At 32.4% G+C, this 23,895-nt stretch overlaps 3 protein-coding genes and 2 pseudogenes across 3 annotated transcripts; 3 read left to right on the top strand and 2 right to left on the bottom strand.

The window, feature by feature from the left end:
- Positions 1-2,053: 2,053 nt before the first annotated feature.
- On the top strand, positions 2,054-3,947 carry LOC120217645 (annotated as a pseudogene).
- A 3,103-nt stretch (positions 3,948-7,050) lies between these two features.
- Positions 7,051-9,921, bottom strand: LOC120217641 (vesicle-associated protein 4-2-like). The gene is made up of 7 exons (XM_039214717.1): positions 9,461-9,921; positions 9,096-9,166; positions 8,777-8,858; positions 8,530-8,648; positions 7,732-7,809; positions 7,469-7,588; positions 7,051-7,372 (listed from the first exon to the last, which is right to left on the bottom strand). The coding sequence occupies exons 1-7, from the start codon at positions 9,726-9,728 to the stop codon at positions 7,313-7,315; spliced, it is 798 nt and encodes a 265-aa protein (XP_039070648.1). The 5' UTR covers positions 9,729-9,921; the 3' UTR covers positions 7,051-7,312.
- A 1,594-nt stretch (positions 9,922-11,515) lies between these two features.
- LOC120217642 lies at positions 11,516-12,047 on the bottom strand. Its single transcript, XM_039214718.1, has 2 exons — positions 11,766-12,047; positions 11,516-11,688 (listed from the first exon to the last, which is right to left on the bottom strand). Exons 1-2 carry the CDS (start codon positions 12,039-12,041, stop codon positions 11,521-11,523), a joined length of 444 nt encoding a protein of 147 aa, XP_039070649.1. The 5' UTR covers positions 12,042-12,047; the 3' UTR covers positions 11,516-11,520.
- Positions 12,048-14,627: 2,580 nt separating this feature from the next.
- On the top strand, positions 14,628-15,651 carry LOC120217640 (transcription factor MYB102-like). Its single transcript, XM_039214716.1, has 3 exons — positions 14,628-14,760; positions 14,833-14,962; positions 15,086-15,651. The coding sequence occupies exons 1-3, from the start codon at positions 14,628-14,630 to the stop codon at positions 15,633-15,635; spliced, it is 813 nt and encodes a 270-aa protein (XP_039070647.1). The 3' UTR covers positions 15,636-15,651.
- Positions 15,652-20,569: 4,918 nt separating this feature from the next.
- Positions 20,570-23,769, top strand: LOC120217639 (annotated as a pseudogene).
- Positions 23,770-23,895: the final 126 nt, after the last annotated feature.

Below are 23,895 nucleotides of genomic sequence, written 5' to 3'. Positions count from 1 at the left end.
TTTTGGTGTTGGTTATCGACCTTTGGTATTCTTTATTTTTTCACTTTGTGTGGTCAAGTGGTCAATAATACACATGTTGTCACACTTTGTGTGTTTGAATCTCAACATTTTCCTTAATTATAATACCTCTTTACTTAATAAATAATTAATAATAATATATTAACAATATAATTACATTTTTATGCTAATAACGTGAGACAATATAGGTTAACGTTAACAACCTTTTCTTTTATGCAAATATGTCTTGATAACGATAAAAAAAAATAGGGATATTCACTTCTAAGTTTTAATTAATTTAATTGATCAAATTGAATTAGTTATGTTAAAATGGTTAGTCATTGAATTAGTTTAGTTTAGGGAACGGTTAATTTTTTTTTCAATGTTTGATAAATTGTTAATTCGGTTCGAAATTAGTTAATTAATAAAAAATATTAAATATATTATACATTAAATACATATTTTAAGTCCAAACTCATTAAGAATTAATACTCAATTATTTTTAACCACACTAGACTCATTAAATTATCAAGACTTGATTAAAATTTAACCCAAATAAAAAAATACCTCTAAGAATCTCAAATTACTCTAACTAGTATATATATATATATATATATAAAGTTCGATATGATTAATGGTTAAAGAAAAAAAGTTCGATTAATAAAAATTTAGTTTAGTCGATAATCGAATTAATCTAACGAACACCCCTACTTAAAATTCTATAATTTAAATCGTGAGCATATAATCTTACTCTCTTTACTTTGTAACGGTATAAAAAATTAATTTAAACTTAATTCTAATTACCAATTAATTAAGTAAATTAAGCCCCACGTTGGTAGAGCGCAAGACTCTTAACCTTGTGGTCGTGGAATCGAGTCATACGGTGAGCAATTCATAATTGCCGAAGGTCTTCCACGGAAGTTGCTCTCAACCTAGCATTTGGGGCAACCTATTACCCTACCTCCCTTACTCCATTACATATGGTAATAGGTCAGCTAACAAGTAAATTAAGCCCCCAGCCTTAAGTGAGAACTTCACTTTAGTTTAATGATAATTCGAACTGCACAAAAAAAAAATCCCACAAACCAGTAATAGGATATGATCATACAAAAAATAAAAGAATGACAAAATGTGTTAAAAAGTTCAGATAGCCGCCAAGATGGCGGAGTTGGTCTAAGGCGCTAGTTTCAGGTAATAGTCCGAAAAGGCATTGGTTCGAATCCCATTCTTGACATATATTATAATTAAAATTTTGGCTTAAATTAAATATAAGTCCCTTAAGTTATGTTTTTTTCTTTAAGTACTTAAATTAAAGAGTAAACTACTTGAATGAGCATCTAACTATGGGGATGGTGTCGAAATGACCATCATCTTCAAAATTTTGTCAACATTTGATGGAAGTGCAATTGGTATAAATATACAATTGGTCCTCAATGCTTACATTTTTTTTATCAATTTAGTCCTAATTTTAATTTAATTCAAAAAATTAACCCTCTAATCAAGATGTGCCACATGTCAATCGATTATTGAGACATATTTTAATAGTGATATGTGTCACCACCTAATTGGTGGAAAACTTTATTTAATTAAAATATTAAAATTAATTAGCAAGCTCTTAGTTTGACTTGATGGTTGAATTCTTGACATTCAATTTTAGTAATCTAGGTTTGTTGGATCACTTAACATTTTTTTCTCAAATCTCTCTAATAAAATGATGTCATTTTAAGTTTTTTAGATGTTAAAATAATCAAACTAAAATGATGTTATTTTGGTACAACGTTGACATTATAACCGTCAATCACAACATCATATCATTATCGAAATAATGATACATTGATATAATTAAATAAAAACTAAAATATAATATAATACTTGAAGAAATTAAAAATTCAGCTATAAATAATATATTGTTTAAATTTTGATGATATCCGAAACAGTGTGCCAATATAATAATATTATATAAAGAACACCCATGCAACCCTTAACCCTGTATCTCCTTACCTAGTTTCATATATACTATTACTATTTGTTCTCCGTCTTAATCACCTGTTTCCAGCTTTACATTTCTTTAATATTAAAACAAAGAAAGATAAAACATGCTGGCAGCCGGAGGAATAGGGCCGGGTAACGGCAAGGAATACGCGGGAAACCTCACCCCATTCGTCACTGTAACATGTATCGTCGCTGCCATGGGGGTTTTGATCTTCGGTTATGATATTGGTATTTCAGGTATAATATATCTAGAACATCCCAAAAAATCCTTTCTTGGTAGATATTAATGATGTTTTCTTTTTATTGGTGGAGTGACGACTATGGTTCCTTTTCTTCAAAAATTCTTCCGAAAAGTTTGGGAGAAGAAGGAAGCTAATAAGTCGACGAATCAGTATTGCCAATACAATAGCCAAACACTGACGATGTTCACATCGTCACTGTATTTGGCTGCCCTTTTGGCTTCCTTGGCAGTTCCACCGTCACCCGTAAGCTTGGCCGGAGATTATCCATGCTTTTCGGTGGTTTACTTTTCTTCGCCGGAGCTCTCATCAATGGCTTTGCTAAAGCTGTCTGGATGTTGATTGTTGGTCGAATGTTACTCGGGTTCGGTGTTGCATTCTCCAATCAAGTAAGATTCATATATCGAACGTATTATCTAAACAGATTCATAAATCCGCTTTAGTATCGTAAAATCGCGTTCGTTACTGTAAACAGTCTACGCCGTTGTACCTCTCCGAGATGGCAACCTACAGATACAGAGGAGCATTGAACATCGAGTTCCAATTATCAATCACAATTGGCATTCTTATTGCCAATGTGTTGAATTACTTCTTGCTAAGATCAAAGGCGGTTGGGGTTGGCGACTGAGTTTGGGTGGTGCTATGCTCCCTGCCCTTATCATCACAATTGGATCCCTACTCCTCCCGATACACCGAACTCGATGATTGAACATGGTCAAATCGAGGAAGCTCGATTGAAACTCAAGAGAATCTGTGGGGTTGACGATGTGACGAGGAATTTACAGACATTGTTGCTTCTAGTTATACATCGAAGCTAGTTGAACACCCTTGGAGAAACTTGTTATAGACGAAATACAGGCCTCATTTGACAATGGTCATCTTAATCCCTTTCTTTCAACAACTAACCGGCATTAATGTGATTATGTTTTATGCCCCCGTATTGTTCAACACGATAGGCTTCGGAGATGATGCTTCCCTCATGTCCGCTGTGATAACCGGTATCTTAATGTTGCTGCGACATTGGTTTCGATCTACAGGGTCGGTAAATGGGTCGGCGATTCCTTTTCCTAGAGGGTGGCGTTCAAATGTTGATCTGCCAGCTTTCTTCTTTTTTTTGCCATCAACGACTTTTACAATGTGTACTAATTTTTTATGTGTATTTTTATGCTGTTGTAGCTGCCTGCATTGGTTATAAGTTTGAAGCCAGTGGGAACCCTGGCGATTTGCCTAAATGGTACGTGGTTGTCGTGGTGGTTTTCATCTCCGTTTACGTCGCCGGATTCGCGTGGTCATGGGGACCATTAGGATGGTTGGTTCCTAGTGAAATCTTCCCGTTGGAAATCCGATCAGCCGCGCAGAGTGTCAATGTGTCCGTCAACATGATATTCACATTTTTAGTGGCTCAACTGTTCTTAACCACGCTTTGGCGCCACTTGAAGTTCGGACTCTTCCTGTTCTTCGCCTTGTTCGTCGTGATAATGTCGATCTTTATCTACTATTCCTGCCAGAGACGAAGGATATTCCGATCGAAGGGATGAACCAAGTGTGGAAGTCACACTGGTACTGATCCCTCTTCATGGAAGATCTTGATTACCCCATTAATGGAGATTTGGAGCTGAGCAAGGGAGGCCAGGGTGCAAAGAATGTTTAATTCACTCTATATTAATTAAGTTTAGCTTTTTTAATATTGATTTCAATGTTCTTCGATTAAGGTTATATATGAATTATGTTAGTTAATTGGTTAAAATTTCATTTTTTTATTGCGAGTTGTTTTTGTTTTATTCACTCTTTATACCACAATGTTTTTGAAAATTAAAAAAAAAAAAGACACATAATGGGTAAATATCAAAATCATAAAATATAGCATAAATGATAATATTATTTCCACAAACTGAATTAATTGAATTGAAATTTATTCAGAAATTATTAATTGAATCAAATAAAGTTCAATTAATTCAGTCGATTAACCGAATTAATCAAAATTTATAAATAATATATTATATATTAAATGTTTAATATTTTCGACTAATTATGTTAAAATTGAAGTTTAAACATTCATAAAACTATGTAATATATAAATAACATATTAAATATTTAATAATTTCAGTTAATTTGATTAATTCGATTGGTTAATCAAATTCGAACTGAATTAATCGATAACTGAAATTTAAAAAATTATTAACCGTTAATCGATTATTAACCCTAAAATCGAATAACCGATCGATCGATTAACTAAAAACACTTCGGTTCGGCCGGGTATGAAGTCATAAAAACACGATAGAATGTGATTTTAAATCATGAAATTAAGGTTTTTTTTAGTAAGGCGATGGAGGGAAAAAATTTAAGATCAAAGGAAAAATTGATAAAATTAAAGACTTAATATCAAAATCCTTTATTATTTTAGCTTAATTCAATTTATAAGTAATAAAACTTTTGATTAACTTTGCAACTAATCAAGGACAAAACCTAAATTTTTTTTATCGAGGAGTTGGGACAAAAATATAAAATTGTTGAGGATTAAAGTTGTAAATCTTATAATATAAGAACTAAAATGAATGGATTATTTTTCAAGATGTGCTTAAAAGAAACAAATACATCAAGTAATCAAGTGGTCAAGGTTTTTGTTTGTCCCGTTTAGATTTATTTCTAAAATCAAATAAGAGAAAATATGAATCATAAAATATGGATGAGTCTACAGCTAGAATTTTGTCATAAAATATATTTAAAAAACCAGTTATTAACGATTTTAAGAATTTTTTTTTATATAATTTATTTTAGGTAAGAAGGAAAAAAAGTGGATAAATGGAATTTAATTTGTTGGTTACTTTATCCTTTCGGTGTGTCAGTGCATTTGATTATATAAAAGAATCATGTGCTATAGTGTTATTCCCTTGTCTTTTAAATGTTGGTCCATCACCTCCTCCTTTGTCTATAAAATCTTTTTTATGTTCTTATATTCACTATAACATATAATTTACATTTCATGTTTAAATTATCAATATCGATTTTATTTAAGTCTAATTATATCGTACTCTGAAAATATTGGAATTTGAATCTTAAATATAAACTTAAAATTCAATCTAAAATTTGGATTTAGATTCAAATTTTGATTTAGACTAACTCAACGACCCAATCAACTAATTCAATAATTTTCCCTACGTCTCTCACCCTTTGCTCTTTTATCCTAACATATTAAAATCATTAAAAATTTGACCATCATCTCTCACAATAACCATATTTGTCTGTATACAACATATATGAATCTCAAAATACGATACACAAACAACACACAATACACTCTATCCGAAAATATAGACAGAGAAAACACGTGAAGAGGCCTAAAAAAGAAAACGAAGTCATAAAAAGAGGAAAAGACAGAAAAGATAAAAGAAAAAAAAACTCTTACCTTTAATTCTTGAGCGACTCGCTAAGATCGAAATCTTAATTGACGGATATGTGCAGTTAAGGTCATGATCACACCAAAGGCGGTAATATATCTTGAAATCAAGATGATCCGACAATGTATACACTTTGTAGACACAATTACTTGAACCTAAGATCTCTAAAAAAAATAACATTCTCTTTCATCACTAAATCCTATCAATGAGTTAAATTGGCATTGGATTGTTATTTATTAGAGTAATTGTATTTATCCGTGAATTGGTCTTAATAATGACTCTCGAGTCGTATTCTTTATGGATAACGAAGGATCTTGAATAGAAAAGGTAAATTTAAAATATTATGATTTATAATTAGTGAATTGGTTAAAATTTCATATCCGTTTATTTTTTTTATTTCAAGTTGTTTTCTTTTGTTCACCCTTTATACCACAATATTTTGATTTTTCTTTAAAAGTAGGCAGTTATAATTGGCATATTTATCATAAAATACCACAACTAACCATTGATAATGCCAGTTTGTGCAGTCACTTAGTGGGCCAATATCAAATTAATCATAAAATATAAGATAAATAATAATATTATTTCCACAAACTTTATTCCAAATGAAGAATCAAGAAGTTTTACTTGCTTTTTTCCCATAGTGTAATAGTGGAACTTTCATATGAGACAATTTTTGGATTAACTATGAATTTTTAATTTGAATCATATATATAATAAAATAAATAAATAATATCGTTAACAATTAAAAACAACATAAAAATAGAATTAATCAAGAAATAGAATTAAAAGGAAAATGATAATGGGCATGTAATCAGCCTCATAGATTCTGGACCTGAATCGTAGCGCGTTCATTGCTACAATCGGACCTCGCTCATCGATCGAAAGAAATCAGTATTATATAGGGATCAAATTTTGATATATCGTTTTATATTCATAATGTTTTAAAATAGCATTGATCTTAATGATTAGAAATTATTATTATTTTTTGAAGTCACAACATATAAAGATATAAGCATTCATTATTAAATGGTTAAAATTCTTTAAATACATATTACTTTGTATTCACTTAGATATATTTAAAAAAGTTTTAAAATAAAACATGTAAGAAATATTATAAATATTAAATAAGTAAGATTAAATAAATTGAACCCATCAAATGAATTTAGTGATTAAATAGAGTATTATTTTCCTTAAAAACTTTAGATTTGAGTAAGATTGGTGAAAATGATGATTAGGACTATGGTCCTCTCCCTCTCAAAGAGGACAGAAAACGTCATTTAGGAGGCAAAAACATATTAATAGAAAATATAAAACAAATAATTATATTAGTTAGAATTTGAAATTTTCAAGGAATCTCTGCCCCGTTAACCCTCCCTTTATCCATCCCTGCACTGAAGCACTCCCGTAAAGAACAGCTTAAATCCCCTTAGGGCGGCGACAAAATCACATTATCTACAATGCAGATAGTAACAACTAGCTGAGTTTTGAGTTTTCAGCTTCAAGTCTCCAAGTACAGAAAGTGTAGCTTCACTTTTCTTTTTCTCTCTTTTTTTTACAACAAAAGATTTTGAAATTTTCTCATCATTCTTCCAAGACAACACCCTTTTCGTTACATGAAATGATTCGAGATGATTATATAAAACTTCAAACATATGACGAGGCAACTGACCGAGAATTGCTGCTTTAAGCTGAGTCTACTCCGTCAACCTGCTGTCGAGCAAGGTATCTTTCCCTTCGCTCTTTCTGCACGACATAAATTTATGGTCATAAGTAATTCATATCATGGAAGTAAAACGTCTATAAGAATAATTTCCATCAGGCGATTACGAGAAAACTTACCCATTCATCTATCACAAGTCCTTCACCGAGGAGTTTCGGACCAGCATCCTCCGGAGGCTTTTTGCGTGCCTCAACTGCGGCATCAGCATCAACTAATTGGCGCTTCGATTTTTCCAGAGCCTTAAACATATATATATTTAGACTAATTAGTTTGCTTGGATTCGATAATTTGGTATGCATGATAATTGATAAGTATCATGCAAGCGTGAATACATGCACATAAATCTGATGGCTTAAGATGGTAAGATGGTAACAATACTTACAGGGCAAGGGCGCTTCGGATCTAGAAAAACAACCCGTAATATTTGCTCTATTGCAACTTGATCCTTTTGCTCATCAAACTACAAAATACAGACACCAAAGATCAATTACATGATTTACAAATATCCACCTTAAAGAAAAAGATCATATGGGGAGAAGAGCAATCAATAGTTTAGATGTTGAAAGAGTATTCTCAATTGAGCATCAAACAAAGGGAGCCTATACAACCCCAAAGAATGATTGACAAAACCATGCTTGCTCTATCAAAATAGGCCCAATATCAGCTTTTCAAGATATTCTTATCCGATTAAGCATTATAATTGGGCATATGTTGCCTTCAAAAGTCGATTTACAGCAACAACAGGACATCTCGATGACAAAATTGCAAAGTACATAAATAAAAATGAAAGAACAATTCTGGACGTAAAGCACAGTAATTTCTTTTATGTTGTAGACAGAAGGTACAGATCCCATAAAGAAGAATATTTGGATAGAGAAGTTTTGTTCCATAGTGACATTTTATGCTTCAAATTATAAAGCCCTGGAAATACAAGAATCCAAATCAAGCTATAGAACTGCTTATCAGTAATGCCATCCTCATAAAGTTGTTTTTAGGATAATTTAAACACCAAGTAAATATTATGTGCATCAACAGAATATTATTATATTCATCATAAGCTCACTCGAATCTAAATATGGTAAAACTATTAAAACTCTTATTATTCTCTGTCATCAAGATAGAAAATGGAAAACATGTGGATCATATGAAAACACAGTTATACAGGAGAAGTTCAACTCACCAGCTCGGGAACATAGTTCATCGGACCCTTCACCTTGAGACTCATGATTTTGAACTTAACCCTGCTCTTATGCTCCATTGGCTTTTCATTATTCTCCGGTTGCTCCACAAACTTAAAGACTAGTAAATCCATTCAAACCAGGAAGAGAAAATCATAAGAATATTTCGGAAGACAAAATGAACAGTAACACATATATATTGATGCCAATGTGAGTACACACACAAAAGAGTGTAAAAGAAGCAATTACCCGCTGCAATGATGCTCTCGCCCGGGGCAAGAATAGTGCCCGGTGGGCGCATGAAACAACTCTTCGGAGCGGTGGTTTGAAACTAAACCAACAGAAACGAAAGGGTTCATCACAATCATTACTCATTACAGATCAAAGCAACCGGGGTTCATCACAGTCATTACAGATCAAAGCAACCGTCATAAAACACAACATTATTCCACTTCTATCTCTAGCTTATATAAATTATAATAAAGCAAACATGGACAACAAGAAAGGCAACAAAGAAAAAAAAAGTAGAAATGAAAATTTCCAAAGGTTTAATTAAGGTTTTATTTACCTTGAAAGCCGTGTATGACTTGCTCGTGTTTTTTATCCTCACCGCGCTCCTAACTTGTTTGCCAGGTTCATCTTGGAAAAACAAAATAAACAATTAAGAACAAGATAATTGAAATCTAGATTCGGAAATGAACCAAATAGAAAAATTCCTGAATTAAGTCTAAATATTTCAAATACTGAGTAGCAAAAATTTTAAAAAGAAAATACAAAATTTAGTATGCTTATATCAGCCACTTTAATCAACAATCTTGATCCTCAGAAAACTCTACTCTTAAATTCTTCTCTTATCATTGTTAATTTCCCGAAATAAGCATCAAACAAACGGAAAATTTAGAATCTGAAAATACTGCAAAGAAGAGTACATACATGGAAAGTAGAGCTTATTAGCCGGATCAAGCTTGAGCCGGCGACGAGTCGCTAAAAACGACTTGGCGACGGAGGAAACGGAGTTAGCGGAGCCGTGATGATTGGATCCTTCGACATGAGGTCGACTTTGAGTATGCAGATTCGAAGCCGAGGAAACAGAAGACGATGTCGTACTGTTACCGTTCCCGGTTTGTCTGAAAGGCAGCTTGAAAAACCCCCAAACTTTGCCATCGGACGGCGACTTTTGGTCGGTTTCTATCGCCGTCATCCCTCTATCGAAACAATCAGAAGCTTATGTACGGCACCTTTTTTAAGTTTTCGAAAGCACAAAAGGAACCTTTAACTGCTACTCGAATCGAGAAACTCGTGACAAAGGAAAAGAGACAGAGAGAAGAGAGAAAGAGCGTGTGGGATTTAAGCGCTCGGTTGTACTGTATTTGACTTGTCAGAACTTGAAGTCCGTTTTGCCCTTTGCATTTAAACCAGCGGGGACGATCAATCAAGCTTCCCCAACGGCACCGTATCCTCCACTGTTCTTCAAATTTTTACTACTTAAATTTTGGTCAAATTTTACTAAAGGTCTTTGTATTATAATATTTGGCGAATCTAGTCCCTTGGTATACAATTATTTTACTTGGTACACTATTTTCTGAAATATGTATTTTCAGTTAAGAGATCAATTTTATTTGTTAATTTTATCAACTAATTTAACATTACTTTTTTTCAAACATATTTGGTGTATATACCTTGAATTTTCATATATCTATAAAATAAATAATGTGAAATCATTGGTCTCAATTAATGACTGAAAGTACATAGTTCAAAGAAATATAGATTTGAAACTATTATATTAAAATAAAGAGATTAAATCCGTTAAAAATATATACTACAGGGAGTTTTCTAGAATTTGACCATAACCTTTTTTGGTTTAATTTGAAATACAGTTATTTCCGAGTTAATTTCCACCTGCTATGTTTCTGCAAACAGCCGCGGAAAAAAAAGCATGTCAACGTCAACGACGATTTTGAGGGTTAAACAGTAAATTACAAAAAACTTTTAGTTAGAGTAGTTGATGAAACACGTGGACAAATAGAAAAAATATTACTTTTTTAATAATATTTTTAATTGAACCTTGTATGTTAATTTTTTGTAATATTTTTTTGGCAATAAAAAACATTTTTCTATTTTTTAACATTTTATGTTGTAATTGAATATATTATATAGATTTTAATATTTTAAATTACGTTGAATCTAAAATATTATAATTTTTATAATATTTTCAGTTTAACTCATTTCCGTCTTTTTTAATATTAAATTAGATTATCTTTTTTAAAATTTTGTAGGAAAATAAGATTCTTTGGTTTTACCGTGTATAAATAAATTTTAATATATATATATATATATATATATTTATTTATCAATTAAAACGGATGAAATATTATAGATATTTATTAAAAGAATAATTTTATAATTGGACTTGTTCTACCTTTAAGAATATTAATCTTTAATATTATTTAAGAAAAATTAGTACCTTCAACTTATCAGATTAATTACAGCTTTTTTAAAAAATCGATTAAATTGGATTGAGGGTGAATTTGATCAAAAATTTAGAAATAAGATCTAAAAATTATAATATTTTCTTCTTTTCAATAAAATGGGTATTCAAAATTTTTTATTTTTTCTTCCTTTAATATATTGAACTATATTAAATAATTTATCCAAAATAATTAGTATGTACTTGGTCTTCTAGGGGTAAAGTGCATCCACTCAGGTAAAGAATCTTTACACATCGGGTCAGAAATTAAATGGAGAGTCTATTTTTTCGAGTCTTTATGTTTAAAATATTTTTTAATTACTAATAATTTATATACAACTTATAAATACAACCGTTGAATATGAATTCTAGAAGAACAATATTTTATTTCTAGAACAATCAATCTTGCATTAGTGGAAAGGGGATTGTGTGAACCAAAGTTTATCAGAGGGGACAACCAATATCAAACATCATAAAACCTTTATATATTTAGCCAGGGATAGAAATGAAGCAGGAAACAAAAGTCTCAAACTGGGAATTCAGATTCATCCCATTGAAGAACTGCAGAATCTATATCTTGTTCCCTCTTCAGTTTATCTTTCACAAACCAATCACATACCCTTCCACCATTCAGTTCTTCAATTGAACATCCTTCTTGTTCTGATATCACTCTCAGTAATTTTAAAGATGATATCTGCAAACACATCCCATCCCAGTTCCTTAATGTTTACACTTAAATAACATTGAAAAATTAGAGAAGAGAGGGTTTACCGTTAATCGACATAGGAACCTTTCATGAGTGCTTAAACCAGATATTTCCACCAAACCAGCTTCTTCTAGAGAAAGGAAACTCCTCCTTTCTGTCTTCTTCTCCCCTTCACCACCTTGGCTATTAATACATCTTCTTATTACATGTTTTCTTGTAGTAAAGAACAACTTGGTGGCTGGTGAAAAACTGGTCTGGTTTTTGGCTAGTGTTTGAAGATTTCTAGGATTGGATACCAATGGTGTTTGATAAAGGGTTGTACGAGGTGAGTGTAAAATCATAGTTTGATAAAGGGTTGTACCAGGTAAGTGTAAAATCACACTTTTTTCCGGTTATAAGTTTTCAATCATAACATGGCTAATGTTTATGGAGTTTTATGTGGTGGGGATGGAGATGAGAAGCATGGGCATGGCTCTATCCAAGCAAAGTAAATTAGCTTGTTGGTGTATGGGTTCTGAGTCAATGGGTTTAAAAACGGGTTGGGCACAAATTTATTCCATGATGTTAATTTGTCCATGTAAGTATGCATGTATCATACTTGTCATGCATGAGGTGTTATATTAATTATATGAAGCATTTTTTAGCTAGGTCAAGTGTCTTGTTCAATAGTTAGTAAGGAAAGATTAAAATGATGAAATTTTAAAAAATGAAGATTAAAATTATTAAATTATTTTGAATTATGGCTAAATTGATAGACCGTAAAATTTTGAAAACTAAATTGTTATTTTATCTATTATTTAATGGTTAATAACATGTTTGTAATGCTATTTTAATTAAATGACATGTTTGTAATTTTTTTAAAAGGATTTATTTGTTATAAAAAAATAATTGTGATCTGGAATATTTTACTTTCTTTATAAGAGGATGGACAAGCATGCCATGTATGTATTTATATGTATCATACTTGTCATGCATGAGGTGTAACATTAATCATACGAAGCATTTTTAGCTAGGTCAAATGTCTTATTCTTTAGTTAACCATAAGGAAATTAGAGATGGGAAACATGATATAACTAATCAGTAGGGCTTTATGATCCTCCACACTGCATATTTGTACTCCCTTATGAACATGTAAAAGGATATGTACACGTAAAAATTATTACAACAGTGGGGCTTAGTTAGGACCCCAACAACTCAAATACAGGACGGTCCAGAGAGACTCTTCAGCCTGCTTCAGCCGGTCGTTGTTGGCGGCGGCAACCTTGAAAGCCCCACAGGCATTGACCGCGGTGGGGAAACACCTTGCTTGCTTGGAGGAACAAGAATAAGCCGTCGAAGAAGAAGAAGAAGAGAGGAGGAGGAGGCAGAATCTTTGAGAGGCATCAGCTTACATTCAGACATGGATGTTTGGTTTGGATTTACAAAAGGAAAAGATTAGATCCAAAAAGTATTTGCAAGGAGATCAAGCCTGGGTATATATAGAAATAGCGAGGAGGTCACAAGGGCGTTTTTCAACAGTGGAAAACGCGTCCAAAGAGTTTTTTTATTATTATTACAAAGGACAAAGACAATGACTAAGATTGGAGATAAGTGGATAAGGACAAACAGATGTCTGCGATTGATTGTTGGATGTTTCTTGTGGGATTTGACTATAATATCTCCATTTGAAGCCCACTTTCAATCGACCATCTCCACACCACCTAGCTAAGACGATGGCAGCCCAAAATGAGGACCATCCAAAACCATAACCCGTTAATATATGGTTTTAGGGATAGTTACACACTTTCTTTTTATTTACTTTTTGGGATTTTTTTAATAGTATGAATTATTATAAAATGATATTTATTTATATTTTTTATTAAATATCAACAATATTAATCATGGATAGGACATTATAAAGTGTGATTAATAAACTATTATTTCCAATAATTTTAATGATCATCGTTAAATTACTTTAAAGAATAATCTCTTAACACTAATTTTTCTTCTTCTACAAATTTAAGATTTTATTTTTATAAAATCAAGTTTTTCATTACTTAACCTGATATTTATTTGTTTTTCTAATTATTAAAATTATTAATTTATGTTTAACATAAATCCGAATATTAATAGTATATACTTGAAAACATATACAAATTGATCTTAGAGATATATAGCATATATCGCCATCAGAAAGCGGCTCATAGTCTACTTTTGGAAGCAAAGCCTTCAATAATAATTGCTAGGACGTGACTGCACCAGCGAAGTTGAGCCTTGACAATTTGTGGACAAAACAAAAGCAATCATCATGTTCAAATGTGGCTGCGAACAAAGATGAAGACTTAAGAAGTTATCTATCGCATTGCAGTTTGCAGCATAAATAAAATTCATATACATCACTATTAGCTTTGTGAGTGATTCATTCTCGACCCATATTTGATTGCGTTGACGATAAGATTTGTATCGGAACAACAGTAGGTGATTATCTAGTAGTATTGTTCATAATATGAATCCAGTAGGTAAGGAGTGATACTCTTAACTTAGAAAATATTTTTTTAAATACTCTGGGGTGGTTATATAATAGTATATGTTCTCTATTAATAACGCACATTATCTGTATACGTAATTGTTCGAACTCAAAGTCTCAAGAAATAACAACATTTATTTATTACTGAAGTCACTCGATACATTTTCAACTAAGAAAATGTTAGACAAAAATAATCACAATTAAATAGATATTGAAGAGATATTAGACCGATATACGTTAGATTTATTAAAAGCCAAATGATGATAACAATAAAGATATGGACACGTTGCATATTAATAAGCAGAGGACGGTACCGAATCATTTTTGACTTGGCTCACCTATCTCTCGCTATTTATACATGTACGTCCCCATACGGGACTTTGCTGCACCATCTCTCTCTGTATCATTTTCAGGCAAAAACATGGGAAGAGAACCTTGTTGTGATAAAAACAGCCTCAAAAAAGGGTCATGGACACCGGAAGAGGATCGGAAATTGGTTCATTATATTCAAAAATATGGTTATGGAAATTGGAGGACACTCCCAAAGAATGCTGGTAAAACCCTGTGGATGAATTATGTTGATGTTTTCTTCTTTGGTTGAAATTTTTAATGTGTAAATACTTTAGGGTTGCAAAGATGCGGAAAGAGTTGTCGTCTTCGATGGACTAATTACTTGAGGCCTGATATCAAGAGAGGAAGGTTTTCTTTTGAAGAAGAAGAGATTATAATTCAATTACATAGTATATTAGGCAACAAGTAAGATTCTTAAACGAGAAATAAAGAAAAAATATATATAATTTCTTACTACTCTGACCGATACTGTTTTTAGTTATGTTTCTCTTTGTTTTTATAGTGTTCTTTTTTCTTGTGTGTTTTTAGGTGGTCTGCTATTGCTGCTCGGTTGCCGGGAAGAACAGATAACGAAATAAAAAATTATTGGAACACTCACATTAGAAAGATTCTGCTTCGAATGGGGATCGATCCGGTGACTCATCGTCCTCGGCTGGATCTTCTCGATCTCTCGTGGATCTTAAGCTCATCTCTTTACAACCAAAACCAGATTTTCCTTAATCAGCCATTAATGCAGTCTAATGAAATCCCAACATGTAGTGTTCCATCTACTAACGAAACACAGCTCGTGGACCAGAAGTTTCAATCAAATATCAGTGGCTTGAGTGGCTATCAAGGCAATGCCATGCCTTCAAATTTGACTGAAGATTACATGCCGCTACCGTCAGATTATAACTATTACGGCTCTGATCATCAAACCGTCATCGACCCTTCACTCGAATCGGTTTTATCGACGCCTTTGTCGAGCTCGACATACGTCAACGGTAGCAACATTACCGAAGACGAAAGAGAAAACTACGACAACAACAATTTAAAGTTTGAAATCTCAGATATTTTAGACATTAATGGTTTCATGTAGTTCCAAGATCAAAACTCGTAACCCGTGTAAAGTTTTCTTCTAGTAATTAATTTTAATTAAGATTATTGTATTACGAAGCAAGATCATATTTGTATCTTATCATATATATATATATTAGCCATCTTACCATATACTATATATTTATTCAATTCATATGAAATAGACAGCCAGATGAATCTTGTCCCCGAAAATACGTATTCACCAATAAAATAATGAAGCAAATCATACCTAACAATATGATGCTATTGGCTTTGTTAATTCGCCAGATTTATGGTATTTATGCATAACATTTGCTTACAAATATGGATTAAAGAATATTTTAAATATGAAATACATTACTTTTTTTATGAATTATTGAATAATTTACTAATTGTAAATATTTTGAATAACACTTTTAATAATTTATATTCAATAAATATAAATATAAAAATAATAATAATAATATAAGATTGATAACTGATATTCCTTATTTTCCCTTCATTTTTCTCATATTGTATCTTTTTTTTCTTTGTTTTTAATTTCTAATAACTTTGTCTTTATAATACACTTTCATCTATCTTTTAACACATTTTCAGTTTTTTTAGTGGTCGTTTGACTATTATTTTCGGTTAATTTTCTCGGGATTGGATTTGACGTCGCTTCGACTTATCAAGATATCATTTATTTGTTATCATGTTAATCTTCCTTGTTTTGGACCCTTATATTGAATTTGGATATACAATTTGTGTTGTAAGATAGTTTTCTCACAACGCTCGACTTTGATTTGCGATTGTCGGTAGTCTTTCAGTAGTTTGATCCATTGGTTCATTTGCCAATGCAATCAGATCTATTTGTATCTATATTTTGTTCGAGTTTTTTGGATGAATTTTTAGCATTTTCCTTGTATGGTCATTATATGATCTCGAGTGACTAGTTTCTTTTGTCAATGGTTATATATAGAAAAATATCTCAATTATATGTTTAGTTTACATTTTATGGTTGTAAACTTCATTATAATCTTAGATATTTCTTTTTTTAATATAATTAAAGTCTCTATTTGCATTAAAAATATTGGGTTGGTTTTAGGGTTTGTCCTATTTTTCTCTCTTTTTTCCTTAGCCGTCGTTAGTCATTTTTCTTTTTTTATCTTTGTGATCGACAGGGTCAGTAGCCTTGGTGCTAGTAGCCGACTGTTGGTATTCATTGTTTTTCTTTTGTTTTATTATAGCGTATCTTTGTTTTTTTCTTATTTTTTATTTTTAATAATGATGTCTTTATCACATCTCTTCTTTTATCTTCATGGCACGTTTTTCTCTGTCTTTATAGCACGTTTTTTGTTGTTTTCGTTTTTCCTTTTTACTGGATTGGATTTTTCTTCGTTATGAATGATCTATATGGCGTTTATTTATTATCATGTTGTTCTTTCTTGCTTTAGACTCTTATATTGAATTTGGATACACAATTTGTGTTCGTGGATAATATTTTCAAGTCACTCGGTTTTGATTTGCAGTTTGTCGACGGTCTTTCAATAATTTCACTATCTTTTGTGGTTCATTTTCTGATACAGTCATATATGTTCGTATTTACCTTTTGTTCTAGTATATTTAGTTAATTATTTTAACATTTTCTTGTATGGTCCTTGTGTGACCTTAAGTAGCTAGTGTTTTTTGTGTTTAGGAAAATGTTCTTGTTATGTGTTTAATTTAGGATTTTGGTCATAAAATTTATTATAATTTGAATCTATTTTTAATAAAATTAACGAATTCTAAAAAAATATTAGATTGGTTTCAGGGTCAAAACTCGAAGGCATATCTCTTTCTCTTCTGTATGCATCCCCATGTGTGTCGATGAGCATAGAATTTATAAGGTAAAGTAATGGTTTCATTGACAATGAGCCGACCAAAGAGCCAGAGAAAATGACATTCTCAATATCTCCACCGCCCAAAGAAAATTTTCTTGTTGATAATTTGACGGAGAATCCGCTCTTGTTTAGATTATTAAGAATGTGCTAATCCTAAAAAGAAAAAGGGTTGTTCTCTGAATGCTTCAATTACAGAAGCAAACCTATGTTTCTGTCTACACAATAGGCTTTGCTGTTACCTTAAACCATCATTGCTTCCAGCTTTAGCAAATTCATGTCTTTTTCCTTTTTAATAATACGAGTGGTTATAAAATAATATTTCTTTAATTTTTTTAATTAATCGATAATATATATCATATCAACATAATTATTCTAATTAAAATCTTTAAAAAAACAAGTCTTTTTACCTATAGAAACTACTTCATGAATTATTTGACAAATTCATGTTTGTTGTCTGTCTTTCTTTCTTGAAGGATTAAATAAAAATAAGCTATTAACTGTGTCCCACCTTTTACTAGTATGTGTTAACAGCCACTTTCGTGTAATTATCAGTTGAAAACTTTTGTGATATGCTGTTGAATTACTATTTGTGGTTTGCTGTAGGTATACAATTACATCATTGAATTTGATTTTTATGTAGATTATAAAATTTTAATTCAATTATATTATATAATTTAACTTTTATTAAAAGTTAATTTATTTTTTTAATATTTAATCATCTATTTATTTTTGTGATTATGTTTTGATCAATTAACTATTCTTTTCAAAATCATACATAACATTATGTTTTGAGTTCATTTTGATCACCTATCATATGTGGCAATCATGCCTACCCTGAAATTCAAATTTTCTTCGATTACTTACTTATTTTGTTGATTGTGTCCACCCTGAAATTTTATTTGTGTCAACCTCATACGAAAATTTTGTGTTACTAATATATCCATGCCCACACTCAAAAATATTTTCGGATATGCCACGTCTATCATTAAAAAAAACAGAATTATTGGCGTGACAATTTTTTTAATGATAGTGTAACATTATCTTATTGTGATACGCCAACATCACTATCAATTTTTTAACGGATGATCATCAAAATGAAATCAAAATGTAACGATATGTATAATTTTGAAAGAAAAAAATAGTTTAAGCTTATAATGTAAATCTGAAATATTTTTGTAAAATGATTTAAACAATTTTTTATCACTAAAAATCAACTTAAAACCCTATTATGATATAATAAAAGTAAATACACAGTATGTATTTATGTAATTTTTTAAATATTGTGTAACATACTAGCTATGCTAATAACATATTAAGTGTAAAACTTTTTATAAATTTAGATAATGTAACATAAATACTTTTTTAATAATATGTGGTAAATACAAGGTAATATATGCTCAAAGATAACTCTCAACCATTTGGCATTGAACGCTCGTACTCCTGATATTTCTGGTGCTCGAACTTGAGACTTGAAGAAATAACAACAATTCATTTACCACTGGGGACAATTTAATATAATTTACTTATAAATAATCTAATATTCTTCAAACCCAACACTATATTATTTATCCCTCCAAATAAACTAAATAAAACAATGTAATATTTTTAATAATATATCATATAATGTTATATTCTCAAAATTTAGTTTTAAAAATATTTTTAGATTATGTGACCAAATCCATTACTAAATAAACGACTTTTGCATGTATTTTTACCAAAGATCAAAGCAGACATCAGCAATAAGTAAATATGGAAAATGTAAGCACTCAACTAAGCCAAATGTCAAAGTCAGAAAGAAATATGGTATGTCGGACGACTTTTTATATGAGATCCTCAGCTACATCCCAATTAATTTTAGGCCCGCTATTTGTTGACACATGTATTGGGATGAATCGAGGGAGGCTAAGGATACGATTCCTTGGAAATGAAGTTCATTTTGTTACTGAAAATTAAATTTCTATAGTTTTATACATGTATAGTAAACTATACTTCCCATAATCATCCATAAATTTATTTATGTGGTAAATTATTATGAAGAAGGTGTGTTTAGGAGAGTTCATAAGTTAATTCTATTATCGATTAAATTGAATTAATTATTTTTTAAAATTATTAATTAAATTAAATAGTTTCAGTTAATTTGGTCTATTTTTAAATTAATTGAAATTTATTATAAATTTTTAGTTAGATTAATTTGAGTTTAATTGATGACTTTTTTGTCATTTAATTAAAATTTAATTAGATCTTAAAAGTTATATGAGTGTAAATGTTTAAAAAATAGTTAGATATTGATTTTAAATGAGTTTGTGCTTAAATATATATATATATATATATATATATATATATATATATATTTAATATTCCGATTAATTCGATTAATTAGTCTATTTCAAATCGAAATAACTAACCATCAAACTTTGAAATTTGTTTGACCGTTGATGGATACATCTAATTACTCGATTGATTAATCATACTAAATTTTAGTTCCATTAGTTAATTCGATTAAAATCGAACAATAAAACCCTTAGCTATGTCTCCAATCAACACTGGCAAGAACCCCAATTTTCTTGAAACATTTTACAATTGGAGAATGGCCCAGATTTTAATCCTCTAAGAGACCCAAAAACAAGCCAGAGATTGTAATGCTAAGATAATGAGAATTGGAACTGCCCAATGATGATGGATTAGTGCTTCATAGATTATTCTCCAAACTTTTCCATTTGATTAGGCTGACAATGGCATATGATTTGTCCGACCGAGCTGTTGCTTACTTTCTTGCAATGATTCCAGACATTTTGGGACGATTATGGCCTCTTAGAACATAGATTGTTAGTGCTCAGAGGAAATAACCATGGAAGAAGCAGACGTAACCAATGACTATATATATAATAGTAAATTGTTTTTTGAATTTGGGAATAAGGTCAACTGCTCTGGAAATATTTAGCCACCAAATTTGAATCAAAGATTCAACCTTTAGTGGCCATTCGATTTCATTAACGGAATTAGCTACAGAGGCTCCAGGATATTTTGTCCTTTCCAGAATCATCGGAGTTTGCTTTTTTGACCCTTTCCAATAAAGAAGGCAACTGCGTGAAGCCCACCCAGAACTACCCGAGTCGACATCTTCTCTAACCTCAGGCCCATTCAAGCTGCCGAAGATGTCTTCTTTCTTCTTCATCCTCTGCCGCGTCCGGGTTTTTACCGTCACGTAAGCAAAAGAATGGCGTTTTGGGCATTAAAGATGTACCCGGGTTTTGTTTGTTGATCAAAAGGGACTCGCCCATGAGAAAATGCATTCAAGTACTTCGTTTTCTGCTGCTGCTTCTATTGTTCACAGCCTTCGTACGTTAACCTCTTCAAAGCTCCCTCTTTTACCTTGTTTATCTGTATCGCAATGTCCAGGTTCATCACTTGACCCTTTTGAGCTGTTTTGATTCATTTTATGAGAACTTTTTATGTTTCCTGGGTTTTGGGGCTTTGAGTTCTATTTCTATATGAGAGATGAAATTATTATTTCCAACAACTTAGGAGGTAGAAAAGAATTTGTGCTGTTATGTTTTGTGAATTTGACAATTGGGTTTTGAATGATTACCTTTCTTTTTAAGAAATTTAGAATAGAGTCTAAGATTTATAGAATTTACATGGTTAATGATGAGAGAATTGTTGGAATACAGACTTTTGACATTTGCAACTATTAGGAAAGCTGCACAATCTGCTTTTTCAAACCATACTAGGATCCATTCAGATTGTAGGAAGCATGGAACGGTTGTTACCATCGGATTGCGCCGGCCACAATACAGTGTGTACTCCGATTATAGGTTCATCATTGAAGGAAAGCCCCCATTGTTATTGCAGAATGCCAAGGATGGGTTGTGTCGAGGTTATTTTGCCAGGAACCATTCCTTTTTCTCTGCCAGTAGTGCAGTGATGATGACTCAGCATGCTCAGGTTAATTGGAAAAGCTTGCTTGTAAATGTTTTGCCAGTCGTCGTGCATCCCCCTGCATAAGCAGGATTGCTCAAGCAGTCAGCTTAGCATTATCCCGCTCGCATCTGATAGTTCCTGGTGTTCTTGGCTTGACGTATGGACGAGTGGCACTGGCACAGAGAACTTTAGTAGAGCCAGAGTATCACTCATCGCAGAATTCGTTCTCCATGCAAGCACGAAATGGGCATGCTCTTGTTTCCTCTTTGTTACTTTCAGTGCTTGAAGGTGTTGTATTGCTGGTGAGGGCTCTGTATCTTACAGTTTTGTTCTCTCCTAGTATAATAATGGCACCGTTTTCCGATTCTTGTGGTCCTCAATTCAGGAAAAAGTGGCTTGAGGTTGTGCATCGCACACTTGAAATTGCGGGTCCTGCATTCATAAAGTGGGGTCAATGGGCGGCAACGCGGCCGGATCTCTTCCCTAGAGACCTTTGCATCAAGCTTTCAGAGCTTCATAGTAAAGCTCCAGAACATAGCTTTGCCTACTCAAAGAAAACCATTGAAAGTGCATTTGGCCGTAAGCTCTCTGAAGTTTTTGAGCATTTGAAGAGGAACCTGTGGCATCTGGAAGTATAGCTCAGGTGCACCGGGCTACTTTGAGATTTCGCCGGTCAGCAGGTCAAGCCCATGGTTGTTGCAGTAAAAGTTAGACATCCCGGTGTTGGTGAATCGATTAGGAGAGATTTTATGATTATCAACTCAGTGGCAAAGTTATCAAGGTTCATTCCAACTCTGAATTGGTTAAGATTGGACGAGAGCGTCCAGCAGTTTGGTGTTTTCATGATGTTTCAAGTTGATCTCGCAAGGGAAGCGGCCCATTTGAACCGCTTTATATATAATTTCCGGAGGTGGAGGGATGTTTCTTTCCCGAAGCCAGTGTATCCGCTTGTGCATCCTGCTGTTTTAGTGGAAACTTATGAGCAAGGGGAAAGTGTCGCGTATTATGTTGATGACCTTCAAGGACATGATCGGATTAAGGCCGCACTTGCTCATATCGGAACTCATGCACTTTTGAAGATGCTTCTGGTAATCATTTCTAATTGGTTTGCTTATGGTTCTCATAACATTTGTATCTCATTCCCAATTGTTGATTTTTATAATTTTCTTCTTTCAGGTGGACAACTTTATTCATGCAGACATGCATCCAGGCAATATCCTTGTCCGGATGTCTCAGAACAAGGCTACTCGAAAACGGCTTTTGAAATCAAAGCCGCATGTCATCTTCCTTGATGTAGGCATGACTGCTGAACTTTCTAACGGTGACCGCCTAAACTTATTGGAATTTTTTAAGGCTGTTGCCCGTAGAGATGGACGGACTGCAGCAGAGTGCACGCTCAGACTATCGCAACAACAAAACTGCCCGAATCCTAAGGCTTTTATTGAGGTGATGAATGCAGATGTGCCTTCTTGTTATTTTTTTCTCCTTATGTGCCCATGTATATTCCCGTAGTGCAACTCTTCCTTTCCTAACAAGCTCTTCGCATGTGTGCGCGCTCGTATGCTTAGTTTTTTAATACCTTGTTGAGGCAGGAAGTAGAAGAAGCCTTCACTTTTTGGGGTACTCCAGAGGGTGATCTTGTCCATCCGGCTGAATGCATGCATCAACTCCTTGAGAAAGTAAGGTGTCACAGAGTCAATATCGATGGCAATGTATGCACTGTGATGGTCACAACATTGGTTCTCGAGGTAACTTTCTTCTTTATCCGAACTTTCATATCGATCCTTTAATCATCCATTGGAGACGGAATATATCTGTCCGGTTAGTTGAGTCTCAAAATTAAGAATAGGGGTGTATCCGATCTCGGGATAGTTTCCCGACGGTCCTACGCTTGACTTGCTGAAAGGCCTTCACTACATGGAAATAAACCTACTCCATATGATCATCATTTTGATCTCGGTCAATTGATTTAAATCATTACCACATTTCTGTACTTGTTTAAACATGTAGGGTTGGCAAAGGAAACTAGATCCAGGATATAACATAATGCATACGCTACAGACATTGCTACTCAAAGCTCACTGGGCAAAATCTCTTTCCTACACTATTGATGGGCTGATGGCTCCATAAAACAACATTATCGGACATGGTTTGTTGAAGGCATCCTCTCAAGATTTTCTGAAATTAATTGTCGCTTCACTGTTTATTATCTTAGCCCCCATGAATCACAGGTGAAAACTGTAAAGAAAAATGGGGGCAACACAGGAAGGAAATAAAGTGTCAAAAAAACCATATTCTTTAAATTCTTTGCAAAATAGAGGGACAAATATTTTGATGTATACGAGCTTAATTGGTTTAAGAATTGGAAATTTTGTTGAACCTTTGCTTTATCGATTTTTTGATCGAATGTGCTACATGGAGTGTGTATATATATGGAGTTTTTATTTTTGATCCAAGTGGTTAAGGAGGAATTATTATTCATTGAGGTCCGGATTCGAG

Source organism: Hibiscus syriacus, unplaced genomic scaffold (assembly GCF_006381635.1).
Source record: "Hibiscus syriacus cultivar Baekdansim isolate YM2019G1 unplaced genomic scaffold, ASM638163v2 tig00110187_pilon, whole genome shotgun sequence".
Classification (NCBI taxonomy): domain Eukaryota; kingdom Viridiplantae; phylum Streptophyta; class Magnoliopsida; order Malvales; family Malvaceae; genus Hibiscus; species Hibiscus syriacus.
The sequence above is the reverse complement of the archived record's forward strand: the minus strand, read 5'-3'. Positions and strand labels throughout refer to the sequence as shown.

Excerpts from the sequence above, each read along its gene's own strand:
- LOC120217641 (XM_039214717.1), bottom strand. The coding sequence starts at position 9,728 with ATGACGGCGATAGAAACCGACCAAAAGTCGCCGTCCGATGGCAAAGTT. Across the intron at positions 8,649-8,776 it reads CGAGAGCATCATTGCAGCGG|TCTTTAAGTTTGTGGAGCAA; the intron begins GTAATTGCTTCT and ends TGGATTTACTAG. Across the intron at positions 7,589-7,731 it reads ATCCGAAGCGCCCTTGCCCT|GCTCTGGAAAAATCGAAGCG; the intron begins GTAAGTATTGTT and ends TATATGTTTAAG.
- LOC120217642 (XM_039214718.1), bottom strand. The coding sequence starts at position 12,041 with ATGATTTTACACTCACCTCGTACAACCCTTTATCAAACACCATTGGTA. Across the intron at positions 11,689-11,765 it reads GGTTCCTATGTCGATTAACG|ATATCATCTTTAAAATTACT; the intron begins GTAAACCCTCTC and ends ATGTGTTTGCAG.
- LOC120217640 (XM_039214716.1), top strand. The coding sequence starts at position 14,628 with ATGGGAAGAGAACCTTGTTGTGATAAAAACAGCCTCAAAAAAGGGTCA. Across the intron at positions 14,761-14,832 it reads GACACTCCCAAAGAATGCTG|GGTTGCAAAGATGCGGAAAG; the intron begins GTAAAACCCTGT and ends TAAATACTTTAG. Across the intron at positions 14,963-15,085 it reads CATAGTATATTAGGCAACAA|GTGGTCTGCTATTGCTGCTC; the intron begins GTAAGATTCTTA and ends GTGTGTTTTTAG.